This window comes from Meriones unguiculatus, chromosome 19 (assembly GCF_030254825.1).
Source record: "Meriones unguiculatus strain TT.TT164.6M chromosome 19, Bangor_MerUng_6.1, whole genome shotgun sequence".
NCBI lineage: Eukaryota > Metazoa > Chordata > Mammalia > Rodentia > Muridae > Meriones > Meriones unguiculatus.
In genome coordinates, this window is record NC_083366.1 from 44105178 (window position 1) to 44127678 (window position 22501).

At 36.5% G+C, this 22501-nt stretch overlaps 1 protein-coding gene across 1 annotated transcript; it reads left to right on the plus strand.

Annotated features, from left to right (window-relative positions):
* Positions 1-64: 64 nt before the first annotated feature.
* Positions 65-20796, plus strand: LOC110542453 (prolactin-7B1-like). Its single transcript, XM_060372519.1, has 6 exons — positions 65-104; positions 5352-5527; positions 6050-6088; positions 10851-10981; positions 11594-11787; positions 20693-20796. Exons 1-6 carry the CDS (start codon positions 65-67, stop codon positions 20794-20796), a joined length of 684 nt encoding a protein of 227 aa, XP_060228502.1.
* Positions 20797-22501: the final 1705 nt, after the last annotated feature.

The window sequence follows — 22501 nt, forward strand, 5'->3', positions numbered from 1 at the left end:
AACTACACCCTAAAACCAAAATCTTCTTGTCTATGGGCAGCCCTGGCTGGATAAATACAGAGCGATGAGAATGAAAAAGGTTGAATTTATCTTAAGTGTGGAAAGTAATCCTGTCCTCAGAGGATACATTGTGTACAGTTCTGTACTAAACATGGGAATGCTGTGTGTGGATGTTCAGTGAAGCATCTGCTGAACAATTTTCTGGACACTTTTGCCTGAGGATGAGAAATGTTAGGCAATCACTTGTTTTCCCAGAAATTTATCTGTGGGGAGGAATTTGCTCACCCAGCTCCAGGCCCTTACAGAAAACATTCATCCCAGTTAAACATCTCCATTACACAGAGCTAATCAAAAGCCAGAAGTAGCTGACTGCAGCATGTGTGGCCTACATCTAGCAAGGTTTGTGAAGACATGGCAAAGCATCAGAAATAACAAACAGAAAAGCTTAAAAAATGTATTAAAAAGTATGTATCACACCCATTCTACCATGCCTGACGTTTTACTCTAGAGAAGTGGCTCTCAATCCCTTCGGGGATTAGATGACCCTTTCACAAAGGTCTCTTTAGACCATTGGAAAGCAGAGATACTTATATGACAACTCATAACAGTAGCAAAATTATAGCTGTGAAGTAGAAATAAAAATAACATATGATTGGGGTCACCACAACATGAGAAACTCTATTGAAGGGTCACAGCATTAGCAAGACTATATTAATATGAGAATGAGACCCATTCATGATATATTGAACATATACAAGGATTTTGTTTAGAATTCACATCAATGAAAAATTCAGAGGCAATTCTACACTTCCTTGAGGTAGGCAGAACAAGGCCTAAGGAGAGTGTGATTACCATATCCAAATTATTATGTAAGATAAATCCACAGGTCTTGATAACTTAGCAATGCACTAGAAAAAAACAGATGGGTGAACATCTAAAGACAGCTGTTAAAAAAATGAGTAAGATATTATATAGAGACACGGGGAAAAACATTCCTGAGAGCTTTAAGTTTATTAAATGACATACTAATGTAATGCCTGGCATGTGTTACCTTACTATGATTTAGTAGACAGCAAGTTCTCGAAGTCGTCTTACACCATTCGGATTGTTCAGACTACAGGTGGACACATGTCAGAAGGAATTGAGTAGACTCAGTGGCAAATATATTTCATTGTCTCTCTCCATGATAAGGAAAAATCAGATTGGGATTGAAGTGGAATCTTCCTCCATGCTACTTGTTTCATAGTTTCAAAGACACTAAAGGATCTGCATAAAAAGAACTGACAGCAATGAGAGGACTCCCTTATATGTTGATGCCAGGAACAAGCACAACACTGCATGTCCAACAAAACAGTTGTGAGAGAACAATTCTGATTACAGGAGTAATGGCCATTTAAGCTGCTGTAAGATTCTGATTAATACTTTGACATATTGGTTCAATATTGAATGGATACATACATCATACCCTCAAAAAGTCCCAAAGTTTATAAGCCTCTACTGAAAGGATGCAAGAGCATGAGCAAGGGGAGGATGTGATAGAATACAAAATTCTACATCTGGCCTAGTATGTTCATCAGTGATTATGTACTAACTTGGCTTTAGAGAGCTCTAAAATGACGTGGACACTAACTATACCATGCAAATAGTAGAGAGACATATATTCAGCAGTTTTATGACAATAGCGATGAAACTGCTAACATTTCCAGAAGCAATAAGGTCATTAGAACCTTATCTAGGTTTTGAATTTTTTTTATTTTTTTAATTTTTTATTTTATTTTTAATTATACTTTATTTACTTTGTATCCTCTCTCTAGTTCCCTCCCTCCTCCCCTCCCAATCCCTCCCTTCCTCACCTTTCTCCACGCATGCCCCTTCCCAAGTCCACTGGTAGGGGAGGGTTTCTTTTTCATCCTTCTGATCCTAGTCTGTTAGGTCTTATCAGGAGTCAAAGCAGATGTTGAGACTTATGGCCAAACTTTGGGCAGGATGCAGGTAATCTTATGAAAGAAGTGGGAAATAGTAAGATATGGAGAGGACAGGAGGTCCACAAGGAGAGCAACAGACCAAAAAATTTGAACACAGGGATCTTTCTTGAGACTCATACTCCAACCAAGCACCATGCATGGGGATAACCTAGAACCCCTGCACAGATGTAGCCCATGGCAGTTCAGTGTCCAACTGGGTTCCATAGTAAGGGGAACAGGGACTGCTTCTGACATGAACTGATTGGCCTGCTCTTTGATCACCTCCCCCTGAGGGGGTGGGGGAGAGCAGCCTTACCAGACCACAGAGGAAGACAATGCAGCCCCTCCTGATGAGACCTAACAGGTTTTGAATTTTTATTTCCTTCCTATTACAGCAGTGAATGGCCTTGGGGGCAATTTGCTGGAGTATATAGGAATTAGAATGTTAACTGAGAACAGGACTTCACGGTAGCAGTGGGCCACACTCTGTGGTGGAGCTTTTCTGAGATGCAGAAGTCATTGACTCAAGCCTGTGCCTGTAAGTAACATCTCAGTCATGCACTTTCCTTAAATATGAACACTATGGGGATTCTCTGAGGTTATTAGATGAACTCCTTTCGTCAGAGGCCTGTCTTGTTTATTTTGCATTAACAGACATTGTATTTATTCAAGTAACACAAAAACGAAGCTTAGGAGAAATTTTGCAGTCTTGCAAGCATCTTCACAGGGATGTAGCATACACTTCAAAGTGGTTGACCAACATGGGGACCCTTATATGTTTTTCTGAGATTCTTAAGTGGTAATGTATGAGGAACAAAAGAGTCAGTGTTTTCATATTGTCACAACTCAGAAAGAAAAAGGAAATGTTTTCTTGTTTCTTGCTTCTTAAACATGTGTTTGCCCACTTGAATCAAACATCAAGACATTAGGTGCTGAAGACTAGGGTAGACAATGATAACAGACATGAGTCTTACACTCCTGATCAAACAGAGGTTTTGGGGTTATATGCCTAACACTGCTGTATTTATTAACAGTTGCTGATAAAGTTCTGTAGATGATATGAGCAGGAAAACACGAGAGAAATGGATTTTAGAAGAAAAGAGAGAACAAAAGTATTTACTTCACTTCATGTTAGATTATGGAAATTCTTCATGTAATATTGGATAGCACACTTATACATACATTCATACATACAAAGATAGATAACTATTATTTTTATATTGCACATAGTAAAGTCAGAAAGCAAGACATTCATGTGAAATTAAAGTCTATAATATGTGTTATTTAATACTAGGTGAATTATTTAGCCAAGAAGCTTTTTTAGCAAAATTGCATACTACAGCATGTTTAGGTCCTCTTACTTGTGAGTATTTGTGTTCTTCAGGCAAAATCTTTAATATTGACCTGGTATATCATGAACATGCTCTGTGCGTCATAAATTTGAATATAATTCAGATTACTGAGAATCACATTTTTGTTTCGTTTTTTATTTATTTATTTATTTATTTTTTTCAGGACCAGGTTTTTCTGCACAGCCTTGGAAGTCCTGGAATCATTTATAGATGAGGCCAGCCTTGAACTCACAGTGATTTGCCTGTCTCTGCTTTCCCAAATTCTGGGATTAAAGTTGTGCATCACCACACCCAATTTCAATTTTTTTTCCAGAAATTATTTATCAGTAATGTTAAAAAATGTAAAAAGTAATTTTTAACTTGTTTTCTATATCATGTTTCTTTTGTGTTGACAGTGCAACTATTGATGTGTTAGAAATCTATCTGTTTGTTTGACTGTTGAATCAGCAAATTATGGAGGATCCCGCAGAGATCATTGTCAAAAGTCTAAAGAGGATTGTTTTCACAGAGCAAACAATATAGATAAAATGAAGATTACTAGGGCTTCTGTGCTCAGGGCTTAAAAGGGAAAGTTGGTGATTTAGAAGCAACAACATTTGCAGAAATGAGTCTCAGCAGTATAGATGGGGTCTCTGCTACATATATACTCGAAAGAGCCAGGTGTATCAGGCACGTTCCTGTGGGGTAAAGAGAGCATAGTGCAGGCATTCTGCCTTCCAGTGTCTATTAATAAGACTTAGGATATGGCTGTGGGTCTCTGCATCTGTCTCCATCAGCTTCTGGGAAAGTCCCCTCAGAGGAGTTATGCTAGAAGACACCACAAGAAAACCTAAAGGGTTAACTAACCTGGGCCAATGCGGGCTCATAGAGAGTGAACTTACAACCAAAGAGCATACAAGGACTGATCCTAGTCTCCATGCACATATGTAGCTGCTGTGCAGCTTGGTATTCATGTGGATCTCCCAGTCATTGAAGCAGGGGTCCTGATTCTGATGCCTGCCTTCTGATCCCATTCCCCTCACTGAGCTCCCTCAAGAGAAAGTTCCTAGTCTGGCAGAAACTTACTATACCAAGGCTGATTGGTACCCGTGGTGGACCTCTGCCTTCTCTGAAGAGAAGGAAATGGGGGAATGGAGAAAGGGGTGTGTGAAGGAGGGACTGGGAGAAGAGGAGGCTGTGGATCAAGATGCAAAGTGATAAATAAATAAATAGATAGATAAATAGATAGATGGAGAGAAATAGGACTTAACAAAAATCACATAAATTTTAAGTCTTTTTTCATCATGTAAAATTTTAAGATATTTTTGATTAAATTACAAAAAAATATTACATAGAGAACTCAGTCTGAGACTTTAGTAAAAGAGCAGTCCATACCTTTCTTGTGAGTTAGTAATGGCAGTATTCAGTATTGTTTCACTACTAGATTGTCATAGCTTTTATTACTACACAACAAGCAATCATGTTTTGACTCTTACCAGGTGTGAAGATACAGGAGATTAAAGTGTACTGTATTTGTCAAAATGCAAACACTGCATGCTGAGTTAGAGACAAAGTTTTGGAGAATCAGATCACTGAAAATCAACATAAATTTCTAACATTAAAGTGTCTGTGGTAAATGATTCTAAATGTCTCACTTAGAAATTACTTATGGTCAAATATTTAAAAATTTCAGTGTCACTTCTGATAGCCAACCAAAATTTTACCAAAGCAACTCTTCCAAATGTGTGTGTGTGTGTGTATGTAAATATAGTTATTTACTTTATTCTGGGTAATATAGTCATTCTTTAATACAGCAGTTTAGCAGGAAGCTGTCAAAGTCAAGACTAAGCAAGTTTATAGTAGTATTTTTAAAATAGTCTTGATAATCTCAGAAACATGGTTCTCAATAGAGCTTCTGTTTTTGTATAAATAAGTAATAAATAAATAAATACATGCAGGGAAAATGGGACTTAACAAAAATCACATGAAATTTAAGTTGTTTTTTTCATCAGTATAGCTTGATAATAATAGTATATCAGTTTAGTTTGATAATCAGGAACTATCCTGATGCTACTGGTGTCAAACCTGCTCCTGTGGGAGAATGTGGCCTCTGCATCCATAGATGCCAGAGCACTTGGCACTGGTGAGGTATCCTTCATAGACCTTTTCGACAATGCCATTATAATGTCTGAGAACATCAGCAAGTTGGCTACAGAAATTCAAAGGCTACTGGTAAATTGTCGAAAGCCTGGCATCTTTTGACAATGGATGGTCCTGATTTTACTGGTAGTGCACTATAGTTAAACAGAAATTACCATTATCTTTCAGGTAATACACATTCATTTATGAAAGCACACACCAGTCCCTGAGAAGCAGGAAGAGGCATCTTCACTGAGAAACTAGAGTTATTTAATGGAGAAGAACTTAGCCATGAACTGGGTGAATGGAACAGAACAAAATTAAACTGCAGTAGATTCAAGATGGGAGGAAATACCATAGCTTCTCTGAAACTCGTAAGTTCTAGGAAGCTTTTTAAAACATTCCTGGTACATACCTACAGATGAGGCCTAGACAAGTGCAGGGCTGAATCTTCTTGATAACTGTATGTTATGTGATCAAGAACAGTGGAAATCAAGGAGGGAAAAAGAGATAAGTCTCCAGTGTTACAACGGGCATGCCAAAATGTGCCTCTATGTTTGTAGTAGGTATGCTATTGTTCTTTTACTCACAATTTTTTCTTTCCTCCTGTTTCAGAGCACCGATGACTTCTCATCAAACATGTTCCTTAAAATTGTGTTTCTTTTACTTTCAGATTTTTTTTTTCACACATAAAGCCAGGAGCCAAGAGTTGTACTACACTTTAACCTAGACGAAAAACCATCATGGGTCAAATTTTTAATAGTATACCTCCAGAAGAAAAGAAACATCAGCCAGGAATGTTAGAAAAATAATAAAACCACGCAAGAAAATCCTCTGACTTGTATTAAATGCTGAGACATTTCACAGTGTTCTCTAAATTTATGTTACTACAAGCTTATATTAAGTATAATATAAGTATAATATACTTTATACAATATACAAATATACTATGACATAAAGCTCTAAAAGTTGTCCAAGAGAAAATATTCTGTGGTCCTGATTGTGCTTGTAGGGAGCCAGTGTTCTTTGATACATGTATTGAGTACACTGTAGATATCCATTAGCTGAGAATTTCATCCTTGTGCATTGCATTCCATGGATTGACCAGTTCTAACTTAAACTGAAACCAAGCCAAGTGTTGGATCGATTAGCTGTTCACACTCTTCCTGATGCTAGTTATCTTGTATAAGATTTCTTTCTTGTAAAAGAAACAGGAGTACTGGTTTGGAAGTAGGCAAAATTTCTGGGCATTTATATTTGTATCCCCTTGTTGTGTCTAGAAGCTGTTTCCTGGAGTCATCCATCATCTCAGGCTCATGTTCTTTCTTTTTTCCTTTTAAAAACTTTATTCATTTACTTATTTATTTCTTTATTTCTTTGTTCACATCCTGATTGTAGCCCCTTTTCTTCTCTCCTCTCTGTGTTACACTCCCTCCCTCTTCCCCCTTTCCTGTTCTTTGGACAACAGGAGCTCCCCTACCCCACCAACCTACCCTAGCTCATCAGGACTGAATGCATCTTCTTTCCTGTGGCCTGGGGAGGCAGCCCCTCCATGGGGAAGTGATCAAAAAGCAGGTACCTAGGTTCATGTCAAAGACAACCCCTCCCTATACTAGGGAACCCACATGAAGCCTGAGTTGTCCATCTGCTACATCTGTGTAGGGGGACTAGGCCCAGTCAATGTGTGGTCCTTCGTTGGTGCTTTAGTCTCCACTAGCCTCTCTGGGCCTTGGTTAGTTGGCTCTGTTGGTCCTGTGGAGCTCTTGTCATTTCTAGGTCCTTCTATCATTCCCCACTTTTATACAAGACTCTATGCTTCCTTTGGCTGTGAGTCTCAGCACCTGCTGCTAGGTGGAGCCATTCAGAGTGCAGCTTTGCTGGCTCCTGCCTGCTAGCATAGCTAATAGTGTCAGGGGTTGGCTCTCTTTTTTCTCTTTAACATGGATATCTTAGTCTTGAGAAGGGCACAGAGTACCACTCCTATCCAAGAAGCTATTTACAATTGATACCTGCTGGGAAAGAAAAAAAAATGCGTTTTCTTTGATGGAATGTAAATGAGTATATCAACCACACTGCAGAACAGGTTCCATACCCAGGAGCAGTCAGCACCCCAAATCTAGCAGACACTATGTTGCTGGTTTTGAGGTGCTAGGAGAAATTATGTTTCATTTGTTTTTTTTTTTTATATATTTGTCTTATTTTTGTTTGTCTTGATTTCAACTTTTGTTTCGTTTTGTTTTGGTTTCAAAGAGAGAAAGGCAAAGCAAACCAGAAAGAGAACATGAAGTTGAGTGGGTGTGAAAGTGGGGAGCTATGTACAACTATTTGGGAGAGGGTAAAGATATACTTAAACTATGTTGTACATGAAAATTAATAACAAAAGGAAAATAGAGTAGCTTCTCTCTGCCTGATGGTTGTATGTTATCTGTACATAGTTACTCAGTGTACAAGATGAGAAAATATATTAGGCTTCAGTCCAACAAATGGTACCCAGAGAATATATCTCAAAATATATAATAAATATATTTCTTGATTTCTTTTTACTCACATGATTTTCTGAAATTTCATATTCTAGCCTTTAACGGCCTACATTTCTGAGTAGTCTATTAAACTGTCACAATATTTGTGATTTATTTTTAATAACAAATATTTTAAATAATATAGTTAACTAAATATGGTTAAATACTTATACATTTATTAATGTAAAATGATATATTTTAAATAATTTAAGTAAATGTTTATGTACATAAATATGATTAATACATGCATATTGAATTATATTTTTTTATTTTAACTACTCCTTGTTTAGACTTTTTTTTAATTAAATTTTTGCTTTGTTTTTTTTCCAAACAGGGTTTCTCTGTGTAGACTTTGCTGTCCTGGAACTCACTTTGTGGACCAGGCTGGCCTCAAACTCAATGATCCATCTGCCTCTGCTTCCCGAGTGATAGGATTAAAGGGGTGAGCAACCATCTCTTGGATTATTTAGACATTTTTTAAAATGTCAAAATTGGTAACTGATTTTTGTCCACACAATTCCGTTCAGGATTTATGATTAACTTTTAAAGGTATAATTGTATATATGCAGTGTTTATAGAAAGAATTGTCTAATTTAATAACACCTAGTTAAAGGAAACATCAGTTTTGAGTGAATGAAAGAGGAGAGTAGTAGGTATAAATGCATATTTGCTGGAGCTATAACTGAAGTCCCAGAGTAGAGTAAATTTTAAAATATTCACTGTTTTGTTATATGAAGGACTTCATGTCAAAACATAAATATTGAGAAGAAACACAGAAACATTAAGAAAGGAAATGGCTCAGAGCCTAGGCTCTTAAATGAAAGAAAAACAGAGATTTCAGAACTAATGAAAAAACAGTAGGTGAAATAGTCATTTCAGGTATATGTAACACTTTTAAAATTATACATTTATTAAATGCATTCATATTCTGATTGTGAATTCATTTGATGAACTTCAACTCACTGAGTTACTATTTTAACATTTACAGACCCTACAATTACTCGTACAGCAAGAGCTTATGGCCAAGACTTTCAAAAGCTGCCACACTTTTTCACTCGACACCCCAGAAACAAAAGAGGAAGCCAAAAAAAATTTCAATGAGTCCCCAGTCCTTGGATTTATCTTAAAGTGTTCAAGCAGGACACTGGATCAGCCATTCTGTAGGTCTGATCTACAGACCTACAGAATGTAGATAATGAGCACTCTATAGATGTTATGATCACATCTTTCAGAAAATGCTGAGTGAGCAATGGAAAAAAAATCATGTTATATAGTTGATGAATTATAAGAAAATAAAATTTTAAGTAATTTTGTAACTAAGTTATAAATTGTTCATTTAGAGAACCCCAGCTTAGCATTGTCCAGTTACCAGATTTTCTTAATAATTCTGTAGGAAACTGTCCTGAACTGTGAACCTATGTTTAAATGTACATTGTGTAGATGCAGAAGAATGAATGTGCAATTGTATTTCTTAGATATTACTAATGCTGCCTCTTTGGCAACAATTGATGCTACTAACCCCTCCTCTTGATTCTCAGGAATCTTTTGGAGCCAAGTTTGCATCTTATTTATATGTTATTCTTCTCTGATTTATTGGTCATTTCCTATGGATTTACTGAAAAAAAAAAAAAAAAACCATGACGATCACAAAAAGATTGTATAATGTTCTTCAGAATGGCAGAATGCCCTCAAATGTGATGGAAAGATCAACTTATTTTGACAACTATAACTTGTAATTGTTATAATTATTCCTATCTGATCTCCTGCCATAACTTATCTTGAAACAATTTTATTTGAACATCATATGGAAGTAATGATGTGAAGTTAAGGTAGAGGAAGAAATGACATTTTTATGACATTCAACATTGGTAGACACTTCATAAACTACTGTATTGACTTTACTGCAGTGTTGCTACAAAATGGAATATTATCACATTAGTTGAGAAAAGTAAAGATTAAGAAGGTTAATAAAGCATTTACTGCCAGCATGCCCAGTAAGATTGGAAGTCTGTGCTTCCTCCAACTCCATCACTCACTATTAGTGATATACCACAATGCTCCCAGAAGCCATCACCATTTGGTGTGTCCTTTTCCTTCATATCTTCATATGTTTTTCTTCACAATGTTTGTTTCATAACATTCTACACTTTATATTCATTGCTACAGAGTTGCTTAAACATATCAACACAGCAAGTATTTTAAATTAGAACTGAGCTTCATGTATAGTGCTGACAGTGAACACATACTGAGAGATCTGACTCCACTGAGATTCCCACTGGTGCTGGTATTGAAAGCAACACTGTGCTATTGATCTTCATTAGCTCATGCTTGACAGCTGGGCTGCTCTGCTAGAGCCACGGACAGAGAGTGAAGTAGACTGAGGAATACAATCATGAATGACATGATTTCTTTATTAAATCTCTGTTTTCACATCACCTAAAGCCTATCCATCTTAGATAAGCATAATTGTGAAAAGTGTGATTGTTATGATGAATCTTACTGAAGTGATTTGGGCCACATGCCACTCACATTGGTGACAATCACCTTTCTGCATCAAGTCATCTGGGCATCTACTGAAGCCTAACAATGCTTTAGTTTTTTGGGTGGACAAACAACAAAATTATATAGGAAAGATCTAAAATGGGGTTCATATGGAACAATTTCAGAAGAAAAGACAAGAACAACATGATGTTTCATTAGTAAAAAAGTAGCTACTATTTACGATAATGTATTTGTTGAAATTTACAATTCAAAATTTGTTTTACAAAATATATTTTACGTCTCCATAATATTACAAATATACATTTTAGCTATACTTCTCTTATCAAAATATAAATGTACCACATCCTAATCAATATCATTTATGTCAATATAATTGCTTAATTACTGTTGCATAGCTTGAAGACTTTTTGAAAACGATACTCAGCATATTGCATGCCTGCGACAACCCTCTGCACCACTTACTGATGGAAATAAGCCCTTCACCAGGAGTCGCTGATACTATTCTATCAATAGTTGAAGAAACAGAGTTGAAAAAGAGTTCCAGGAGCTCATCATGAGGATACTCAGTAAGGTGAACCATCTTCTCACCCGCCTACTTTTTTTTTCCTTCTTGAATGACGTGACATCTGTGGAGAATGATAAATTTTGAAACACTTTACCTGCCGAGAACAGAGTTTGTGAGAAAGGTCCATGTGAAGCTTGGCCACTAAGCACCATAGATATCCCTCACAGCCACTGGAACAGTACCTCCCCTGGCAACGTGAACTCTTTCCAACTACTTATTACTACTATCCCTGGACTCCCATGTTAAGTAAGAAAGTACGAGTTCATCCATTGGCTTTGAAAAAATACAAATGACAATTTTCTGGTCTTTTATGTAACCTGTCAGAAAAAAATATATATATATTTATATATTCTACAATCAGTTTCATCTAAGAAACCATACACTTGATCCTTACCTCTAGTTTTTAGATGACGGAGGGATATTTAAGGCACCCAGGCTTAGGCACATGGAAATTCATGATTCTGACTGAGGATTTACACTACTGACATTATCTTAGGTATAATCAGTCGCTTATAATGAATAATGACAATCAAACACAAATAGTAATAATGTGAGCATCAGTTTTGTCATTAGGTTCATCCTGGTATTGAAGAAAATGAAGAGAACCTTGTCTGGTCAGAGCTTGCATTATTACAGTCAGCTGAGGAAGAATCAGGGCTTTTGTTTTTTTGTTTGTTTTGCTCTGTATATATTGTCCTACTGCCTGCGTGTTGACATATATAAAGTTGACACTTATCTCAGACTCCTGAGATGTGTGCATGTTCATGGTAACATTTGCTACAATCTCGGGGACATACATGCATTTTAATAATCCATTTTTAATGATTTTTGAATGTACGCTTAAGGATAACATGTCTTCATAAAAAGTGCTCTATATATTTCAATGTGTTATATGACAATTGTTAATACCTTCTACTTATTTAATACTAAAAACATTAATAACATTAACCTCCTCTTAAAAGGAAGAATCATAAACCTACTAAAATCTGTACATCTAAAGAAACTAATTAAGAGAGAAGACCCTGACTAAAATGCTCAATCCCCATCTCGAAAGGCAAAGAGGATGGACATCAGAAGAAGAAGAAAACAGGAAACAACCTAGAAATCTGCCACAGAGGGCCTCTGTAAGGCTCTACCATGCAGACTATCAAAGCAGACACTGAGACTTATGGCCAACTGTTGGGCAGAGTGCATGGAATATTATGTAAGAAGTGGGAAATAGTAAGATCTGGAGAGGTTAGGAACCTCACAAGGAGAGCAACAGAACCAGAAAATTTGAACACAGGGGTCTTCCCAGAGACTCATACTCCAACCAGGTACCAGGCATGGAGATAACCTAGAACCCCTGCACAGATGTAGCCCATGGCAGTTCAGTGTCCAAGTGGGATATAAAGTAACGGGAAGAGGGACTGCCTCTGACATAATCTGATTGGTCTGCTCTTTGATCACCTCCCCCTGAGGGGGAGCAGCTTTACCAGGCCACAGAAGATGACAATGCAGCCACTCCTGATGTGATCTGATAGACTAAGATCAGAAAGAAGGAGAGGAGGACCTCCCTTATCAGTGGACTTGGGGAGGGGCATGTGTGAAGAAGGGGGAGGAAGGGTGAGACTGGGAGAGAAGGGAGGGCCTTATGGGGGGATACAAAGTGAATAAAGTGCAATTAGTAAAATAAAATAAAATTAAAAAGGAAGAATCTATATTTGATTGGCAAATGAGGCAAATGACTTTCTACTTTCATTCAGGTTGATCCTCTAAAATTTACATTGATGTCTTAGAAAATCACATAAAAGCAAGAGATAATTAATTTGATGGCAATATTTTTTCCTAAACTCATGTCAGAGGCAATAATCCGACTGAATTTCAAAGCCCTACACATTATTTGGCACATAGTCAGTATCTGTCTTGACATGGGAAACCAGGCCGTTCATGTGTAAATTAAATTTCCAAATGCCAGCAACACATCAAGTTTGTCTGTACAAAATCAGTATCAAATGTTATACTGATACCAGATCATTCACAGCCTCCTGAACCCCTGTCTGTTTCATATACAGAAGAGTATGGTGAGTTCATAGATTCAAGTTTCTACTCTGCAATTATATATAAAACATAATTGGAGTTTTTTTATTTAAATAATTTCAGTAATTTTATTTAAAACATGACATATAGGTGGAAAATGTCATTTTATCACCTCCTTGGGGTAGAGAACCATGACAGGCTATCCTTATAACTATCCACTATGACACAGGGTACAAATCTTTCATGGAACAGTAACTTTCCAAAGATGGTCAATGGTAAGATATGAAATTGATATTAAAATTATTAAAAAAAAACAGGTATCTGAGAAATTTCCAATTATTCTGTATTTTCATTGTTTTTCCTTCCACTGATTGACCCATTTCTCTAGTCAATGTTTTGGCAATAATACTTTCTTCAGATTAAGATATTTCTCGCTCATAATTCTGGTGTGAATGCAGGACATCTTCACAGGTATATATGTTGGAACCCTTTGGGTCTCAGCTGGTGGAACTGTGTTGGAGATCTGTGGAAGCTTTATGACTGGGCTTAAATGGAGGAAGTGGGTCACTGGGAAACCAGAAAGAGCTGAGCGAAGTGTACCTCTACAGGACAGGTCCCGAGGCTTAAAGTGTATCCTCTCTGTCTCCACCTCTCTGCTTCTGTTTTTGTTTCCTTATGTCTCTCTCTGTGTCTGTCTCTCTGTCTGTCTCTTCTCTAATCCACTCAGTTGTGACATCTTATACTTTTAATGCCACAGTCAAGAGTTAATTTCATGCCCACCTTCCCTACTGATATGTATGGTACCTTCAAACCTTGAGACAATAAAAATACAATCCCTTCATTTTCTTTCTCAAGTATTTGTTCACAACAGTAAAAATAAAAATAACTGAGTAAAAATCACTTTAAGTTGTAGATGAGGTTATTAATATCAAAGTATGAACACTAGTAGAAGTTCGGTATTTGGGGCTTCCTCATTGTGTTCTCAAAGCCTTATTGCCTGCCATGTGATTTCTTCTCTCCCATGTTTTTGTCTTCTACGTCAGCTTAAATGGCATGGACATTTTCCCTTCTTCCATTAGATTTCATCTTTCACTCAGAGTGAGATTTTACAGCTTGTATGACCCAGAGTTTACTCTATTACTTTTATTAATCTTTGATCTTTGATTAAAAAATGTTTATGCACACAGATTCCAGAGTGGCTGCACCTGTTTTCAATCCCAGAAAGATTGATTGCGGTTCTCCTTTCCCCACATCCTTGGCAGCGTTTTGTTGTTTTCTTGATCCTAGCCATGCTGACAAGAGTAAGATAACATTTCAAAGCAGCTTTAACTGAATTTTCCTAATTATATGGATGCTGAACTCTTTTTGAGGTATTTCTTATGTTTTAAACTTTATTATATTGAGAGTTCTTTTTTTTTCAGATCCACAGTTCATTTTCAAGTAAGTTATTTTTCATTTGAGTATGTTTTTTTGAGTTCTTTATATATAATGAATAGAGTTCTTCTGTCAGATATATAGCTGATTTATTTATTGCACTCTGTGTGCTTACTCTTCACTAAATTGATGCTTTTGTTGCTCTTTTTCTCTTTCCTATAGATGTTGTCTTCTCTCACATGTGTTTTGGTAAATATTAGATGAATGTAGATATGGTCATGTTTGGATCTTTGTTGCATTAACCCACATTTCTCTTGTTTTTCCACTACAATGCTTCTCTACATTTGGTTCCATAACATTTTGAAAGGGTTAGACTAACTTTGTAACCTGTATGTCTTCTAAAGCCTATAGTTTTGAGTTTTAGGTTCAGGTTAAGCTAAAGCCTCTTAGTACCTTTCCAGAGAATGGAGGAATGTGACCCTATCTGTGCGGACAGATATAAAAAAAAGCAAGCAAGCAATGACCTTCACTCAGCAAAAAGAACGACCAGAACCTTGCCTTCAAGATAGTGTTTCTTAGCAACAAAACCAGACTTCTTCTGAGTAGCTTTTGACCTCCAGCCAAAAGTCTGCAGTCCCTAATCTTCAAGGATGAGCTAACCACCCCCACTTTAAATTGCAGCTGCATCCACACTTGGCAGGACAGGCCAAGCTTGAGCACCTAAGACTAACCAGTTATCTTACTTTATAGCTTCCTCATCCAATCCTAAATTGCCAAAACTGCAACTTCAAATCTCCTGCAATTTTTCTTTTAAAAACCTAAAGGCCTTTGTCTCCCGGTGCCACTCTTTGCTGACCGGTAGGGGTGACCCCATTGCACAATGGTTAATAAACCTTTTGCTTTTGCAACGAGTCGTGGTCTGGGGGAGTTTCTGGGAAGAGCGTGATCTTGAACTCCTGAGGTGTGAGACCCCAGGTCTTAACAATATCTTGACATCTCGAATGTTAATCTAGGTTCTTTTGTGGTACCATATAAACTTTTGATTTTTTTCCTATTTCTGTGACCTATGATAAAAAATTTTAATTGGAATTGTAATGAATATGTACATTGATTTTACTCTGATGGTTATGTTTATAATATTAATATTATCAGTATTAATAGATTTAAATTAAAATCTATTCTAATTTTAAAAGAACTGAATGAATAACTAAAATGAATTAAAGAAAATAATTTCAATTTTCAATAATTGAATGAAAAGAAATTATCACGGTGGACAGCCTGGTATCATTCCTATTTTAATGGGGTAGTTTCAAATTTTTTTTCTCTGTTTAGAATGATGTTAGCTTTGGATTTGTCACACATAGTATGTGGAGGTATGCTCCTCTAGCCCTATTTTCTTTTGGACTTTTATTGTGAATACATGTTAGAATTGTCATTTGTGGGAAGAATGAAAGTATTTTCACACATATTTAGGGGAATATTGTGGTGATTTGCTGAGGTACACAGCCAGGACAAATCCCCTTGTTTTTCAAGATAAAATATTACATTTATTTCAGAGGATCCTCTATAGTAGTCTTCCATCCTGTTTCCTCTCTTCCAAAACTTCTGGTGTCTATTCTGTTGGTTATTCTGAATGAGATTTAAATATCCTCCCTGGTGTCTTCCTTAGTATTTAGCTTCTTTAGATTGGTAGATTTTAGTATGGCTATTATATATTACATGGTTAATATCCACTTATAAGTGAGTATGTACCATGTGTGTCTTTCTGCTTCAGGGATACTTCACTCAGGATGATCTTTTCTAGTTCCCACCATTTGCCTGCAAATTGCATGATTACCTTGTTTTTAACAGCTGAGTAGTATTCTCAGTAGTATTCTATTGTGTAAATGTGTCACAATTTCTGGATCCATTCCTCCACTGAGGAACATTTGGGTTGTTTCCAGATTCTGGCTATTACAAATAAAGCTGCTATGAACATGGTTGAGCAAATGTTCTTGTATGCTCAGGAGTGATGTATCTGGATCTTGATGTAGCACTACTCCCAACTTTTTGAGTAAGCACTGGATTTATTTCCAAAGTGGTTGTACAAGTTTACATTCCCACCAGCAATGGAGGAAGGTTCCCCTTTCTCCACATCCTCTCCAGCATGTGTTGTCACTTGAGTTTTTTATCTTAGCCATTCTAATTGGTGTAAGATGGAATCTCAGAGTTATTTTGATTTTCCTCTATTGAGAATTCTCAGTTTATCTCTGTACCCCATTTTTTATTGGATTATTTGGTTTGTTGGTGTCTAATTTCTTGAGTTCTTTATATATTCTGGATATTAGCCCTCTGTTGGTGAAGATCATTTTCCAGCGTGTATACTGTTGTTTTGTTCTGTTGACAATACAGAAGTTGACAGAAGTCCCATAAGGAGAACAACAAAACTAAATAATTTGACCCCAGGTTGTCCTGCAGAGACTGATGCACCAACCAAGTACCATGCAGGAAGGGGATCTAGACTCACTGCTAATATGTAACCTATTGGCAGCTCAGTCTCCATGTGGTTCCTAAGGGGATCAAGGGGTTGCCTCTGTCATGAACTACATTGCTTGCTCTTTGACCATTTGCCCAGAGCCAGGTGGCCTTACCAGGCCTCAGAGGAAGAGGATGCAGGCAGTCCTGATGAGACTTGATAAGCTATGGCAGGCATCAGAGGAGAAGAACTCCCCTTTTCAGTGGATTAGAGAAAGAGGAAAGGGTGGAAGAGGGAGGAGGAAGGCTGGGTCTGGGAGGAGTTGAAGTAGAGGGCAACAATCAGGATACATAATGAATAAATTATAAAAAAATTAGAAATGATGGAAAAGGAAAACATACTACATTTATATGAATACTCAAAACGCTTTCATTTTTAACTTTGAAAATTTTTATTGAGTGCTTTCAAATGTAATAAAGAAACTACTTTTCTTTGATATAACACTGTTGTCAAGGGTTCCTTCTACATTTATTTGTATGATCATGTCATTTTTATGTTCAAGCCACTTCATGTTTTTTTTTTTAACTTTATTGACATATATGCAGAACAAATCTTGCACTTCTGAGTGAAGGTAAGCTTGATTAGGTTAGATAATTTTTTTTTTGATAAATGCCTGTCTCTTCCTTCTGTTTCTTTTTATTATTTTTGCCTTTTTAAATTTATTTTTTAACTTAAATATTGGCTATAGGCTTTCTTTTTTTCAAACTCTGATAGAATTCTGTTCTGAATTCATCTGGATGTACCCTTTTTGTCAGAAAATTTTATTAGTCTTTCTATCTCCTTGTTATAAGTCAGTTGAAGTTGTTGGTCTTGGTTTAACATTAGTGATTTGGGTGATTCTAAAAAATGCATCCATTTCTTTGAGGTTTTCTAACTTCATGAAGTATAGATCTTCATAATATACTTTTAAAATTTTTCTGAATTTCCTTAGTGTCTGCTGTAATGCTTCCTTGATGGTCTTTTATATTGTTAATTTGTGTTATCTTACTTTCTTCTTGTTAAAGGTCTGTAGCACCTTTATTCAAAGATTTACTCTGTTTACTTTTTGTATTGGTTTCCTTTGATTTTACTTCATTAATATCTGATCTGACTTGTTATTTCCTGACATCTACTTGATTGGGATTTTTTTCCTTTTTTTTTTCAAATTCTTGAGTTTGGCTATTAAGACATTAAATTTTTCTTGAGAAACTTTTTAAGTTAGGCACATAAAGCTGTATATTTTGGAACTTTGTGGTTGTTTGATTGCTTGATTTTTACCAGTTCAAGAAAATTTTATGTTGTCAAATTTATTTAAATCCAGAATTTTCTAATTTTTTTTCTTTGAGCCACTCAATAATGTTACATAAGATTTTTTTTCCTTACTAAACAGTTTCTGTTGATTTTAACCTTAACCTCATTGTAGTCAGAAAAAAATACATTTGATTATCACAGTTTTTTTTTCTGATCATGCTAAGTTTTGTTTTATATTTCATAATGTGGTGTGTTTAGAGACACTGCCATGGGATGGAGAGTAGAATGTATATTGTATGGTGTTTGGGTGGCATATTCTGAAGATAACTCTGAGGTGTATTTCATAAATAATACCATTCAATTATGATATTTTTTCTATTTTTTTCTTCATATATTATCTATTAAAGGAAATGAGCTGATGAAATCACCTCCTATGAGAAGGTTGGAGTCAACATCTGTCTTTTATTCTAGTACTATATTATTCATGAAATTGAGTGAACCAAATTTTGGTGAATATATATTGGGAAGTCAGTATGGGGAATTCTCAAAAAACTAAAAGGCGATCAGATCAAACATATGCAACTAACTGTCATATTCTAAAAATTCAAAAAAAAAATTCGACATCTTACTCGTTAAATTCTTCTCAGTCATGTTCTTTGTCACTAGCCCCAAACTGGAAAAATGTAAATATTTTTATCCACCCCCTAAAAAACTACAAGGTGTGGATAATGAAAGTGTAGTATATATACACAGGATATTACTTACTATTCATTTGTATGGAAAAATAAATTCATGAAAATTTCAGGTCATTGTATGGAACGTAAAAATATAATGAGTGATGTAACCTGGACTCAGAAAGACTAAAGCCACATTTTGTTTCTTATTTGCGGGCCCTGGCTCTGGCTTTAGATTTTAGAGAATCTGATAAGCCAGGAAAGCCAAAAAGGTGCAGAAAGGATGAGCGAGAAGGCACTCTAGAGAATATTATGGCAGGACACGCGAAGTGGGAAAAAATGTAAGTAATTAAATTAATGGGGGTATAATTACAGAGAAACAGTGATGGAGGGGTGCTAGCTACAATAATGCACTAAGGATGTTTCTAAAAGCCATAGAAAGTTATATTGGTTTATGTTCACCTAAAATTTACACACAGAAACAGACAGACACACACACAATATGGTGGTGGTAGTGGTGCTTTTTGGTTTTGTTGGGTGTTTTCAAGACAGAGCTTCTCTGTATAGTCCTGATTGTCTTGGGACTCGCTCTTTAGACCAAAGTATTTTTGAACTCACAGAGATTCCCCTTGCCTCTGCTTCTTGAGTGCTGAGATTAAGGGTGTGTATCTTCACACCAAGCTAACCAAAGTAATTTGTAACAGATTTTGAGTAGTAGCTCTCAGCCCTCATCAAACAAGCTTCTTTTTCTTGCAAAGAGAGCATTACAGAAAGCCACAGCAGGTCAAATGTCAGAGAACAATTGACTATAAGTTGTCCATCTGACCTAATATACCTGCAATATATCCTCGCATGCAAGACTCAGGAGAAAAATTCAGAAGGGTAGAATGATTGTAAGAGCTAGAGGACAAAGATGTTGTCTGCAGAGATTGAATCTTTGCAAGCATGAAATCTCAACATTATGGTACTCTAAACAAGACCCAAATAATGACAGCAATAGCTGAAAGATCGGTGATTGAGAGAAATTTACCAAGGCCCCAATGTTAGGTAAAGAGCTATAAGGAATAAATGATTTCTGTGAGATAGAAATCAGACTTCCCTCAGGATGAGCCCCTAATTGATTACACAAGAGAAATTATCATTTCAATAAAGTTATCTAGAAAGAGATGAACATTCATTTTTCTTTTCTTCTTGATTGCACTTTTGGTGAGCTATCTACCTCATGATGTATTGTCAAACTATGAACCAAAAAACAAACAAACAAACAAAAACAACTGTATTTCTTATTATGCTCCTTTTCTCAGGTATTTTAATCATAGCAAGGAGGAAAGTATATACTATATAAAACATTCAAGCACATTAAATAATCATTTGGCATAAAATGTAGCTATATTAATTAGAATACTTACTTAGAAATACCTTAAGAAAGCCATTTTCATAAGCCAGTTTTCACAATAAAATAAAATAATCACCATGCAACATCACTTTAAATTACTTATTAGGCTATTTTTAATAGAACATGTTGTGTTTCAAACATGATATATTATTGTATCTCTTCAGGAGTCACCTTCAACTGTGCTTCTCTGAAGTTGCAACTCTTCAGCATCTTCTCTCACGTATTTGATGTGTTCTTTACTCTGAGTCTAATAAGTCTTCTTTGTAGGAAGACTTTCAGTTTCCTCTCAATTGTTAATTATTTAACACATTAATATCTTCTGTGGTTCAACTCACAGATTATTAAATGGAGAGAAGTTCAGTTCCTATACTTTCTCTTTACTTCCTACTGCTTCTTATATGTTTCTTTCATCTGTAGAATGTAGTGGAAATGAAAAAAAATTCTCTCTGTGTCTTCTTTGGTAGATAGGAATGCTGGAGGTGAATGTGTAGCAGGGACCCAAGCTGCACATCAGGTTCGGAATGTGCTGCTTGAGGCTGTGAAATTTATGATAAACTTGTGTGGCTGAAGAAAGAGGGGTCTGTGGGGAGAAGATTACTCACCCAGACCTGGGTTCTTTCCTAAAATACTGTTGACAGATAAACAACTTCAGAGGAAGGAACCAACCAAGAGACTGTTGATTAGTGGAACACATCTGGAAGGGCATTATGTTTAGCAGTTCTGAGTGTCCTCTGCTCCTTCTTGACCCCTTAGCCAGATGCCAACTCTTTCTGATCACATGACAGAGTCCCAGTTACAGCAATCTAAACACTTCATAGTGCTGTTATTAGATTATAGGCTTATAACATAGATTATAGGAAAAGATGTAATGATGCCATTCATGATAACCCACACAATTGTGTGCTTTGGAAGAAATGGCTGAAATATGCTTGAGGTTGGCCATGATGTCCAACACCAATGTTAAAAAGTGTGATTAAACTCTCCCTGAGGGGGGACCAGCCTTACCAGGCCACAGAAGATGACAATGCAGCCACTCCTGATGTGACCTGATAGACTAAGATCAGAAGGAAGGAGAGGAGGACATCCCCTATCAGTGGACTTGGGGAGGGGCCTGTGTGAAGAAGGGAGAGGAAGGGTGGGACAGGGAGGGGAGGAGGGAGGGGCTTATGGGGGGATACAAAGTTAATAAAGTGTAACTAATAAAATAAAATAAATAAAATTTAAAAAAATAAAACAAGTGTGATTAATATCTAGGTAGGTACTTCCCTAGTAAGGGGAACAGTGACTGTCTCTGACATGAACTCAGTGGCTTGCTCTTTGACCTCCTCTCCCTGATGGGGGAGCATCCTTGCCAGGCCACAGAGGAGGACAGTGTAGCCAGTTCCGATGAGACCAGATAAGCTAGGGTCAGATGGAAGGGGACGATGACCTCCCCTATCTGTGGACTTGGAGAGGAGCATAAGAGGAAATGAGGGAGCGAGGGTGGGATTGGGATAGGATGAGGGATGGGGCAATAGCTGGGATAAAAAGTGAATAAACTGTAATTAATATAAAAGTAAAAATTTAATTTAAAATAAAAGAAAGGGAAAAAAAGAAGTTAAAGTATGGTTTCCTGAAGCAGGTAGTATTAGTCTACGGAAATGGTGGTCTATATAAAACTTCCATTACAAAATCCAACTTCCATTACAAAATCCAACCTCTACATATCTTGCATATTTGTTGGGGCATTTGGAAGGATACAAAAGACAGCTGTTAAGGAATCTGTGGGAATGTACTTGAATGAATAGAAAAGGATTCCTGAGAACCATATCTTTACTAAGTTAAATCCCTGAGATCAGTGTTAGCTTCCCAAGAGATATTGGACAGTCAGGTTTATGAAGCCCCTCACACCATCCTTGCAGTTGAAACTCATTTTGAATGCACACTGGAACTACCTGGTTGATCTAAATTCTTTAAGCAGCATATACTCCGCTTCAACAATATGAGGAAATGTGGTTGGCATTGATGTGGGAGATCCCCCTATGTTGCCTGATTGTCAGAGTCTGGAAGCCACTATGGAGTTGACTTTTGGAGTATTGTCACCAGTTGTACCATGGAACTAGTGCTAATGCAGTAAACACATAAAACTATACTCACTAAGTCAATAGTGTTACACATGTTTCTGGTGCAATAAACTTCTAATATAATTAAGACCAATTCCAATAAAAGAATCCATACTTGATATTTTAGCCAATGAACAGCCATCTACTTGAGAGGCCATAGGATCTAGAGAG

Bases quoted from the DNA above. Each gene is read 5' to 3' on its own strand.
- LOC110542453 (XM_060372519.1), top strand. From the start codon at position 65: ATGAGAATGAAAAAGGTTGAATTTATCTTAAGTGTGGAAA. The intron at 5,528-6,049 runs GTAAATTGTCGA...CTCCTGTTTCAG, and splicing joins CAGAAATTCAAAGGCTACTG to AGCACCGATGACTTCTCATC. The intron at 10,982-11,593 runs GTTGAAAAAGAG...TTTTGTCATTAG, and splicing joins TCAATAGTTGAAGAAACAGA to GTTCATCCTGGTATTGAAGA.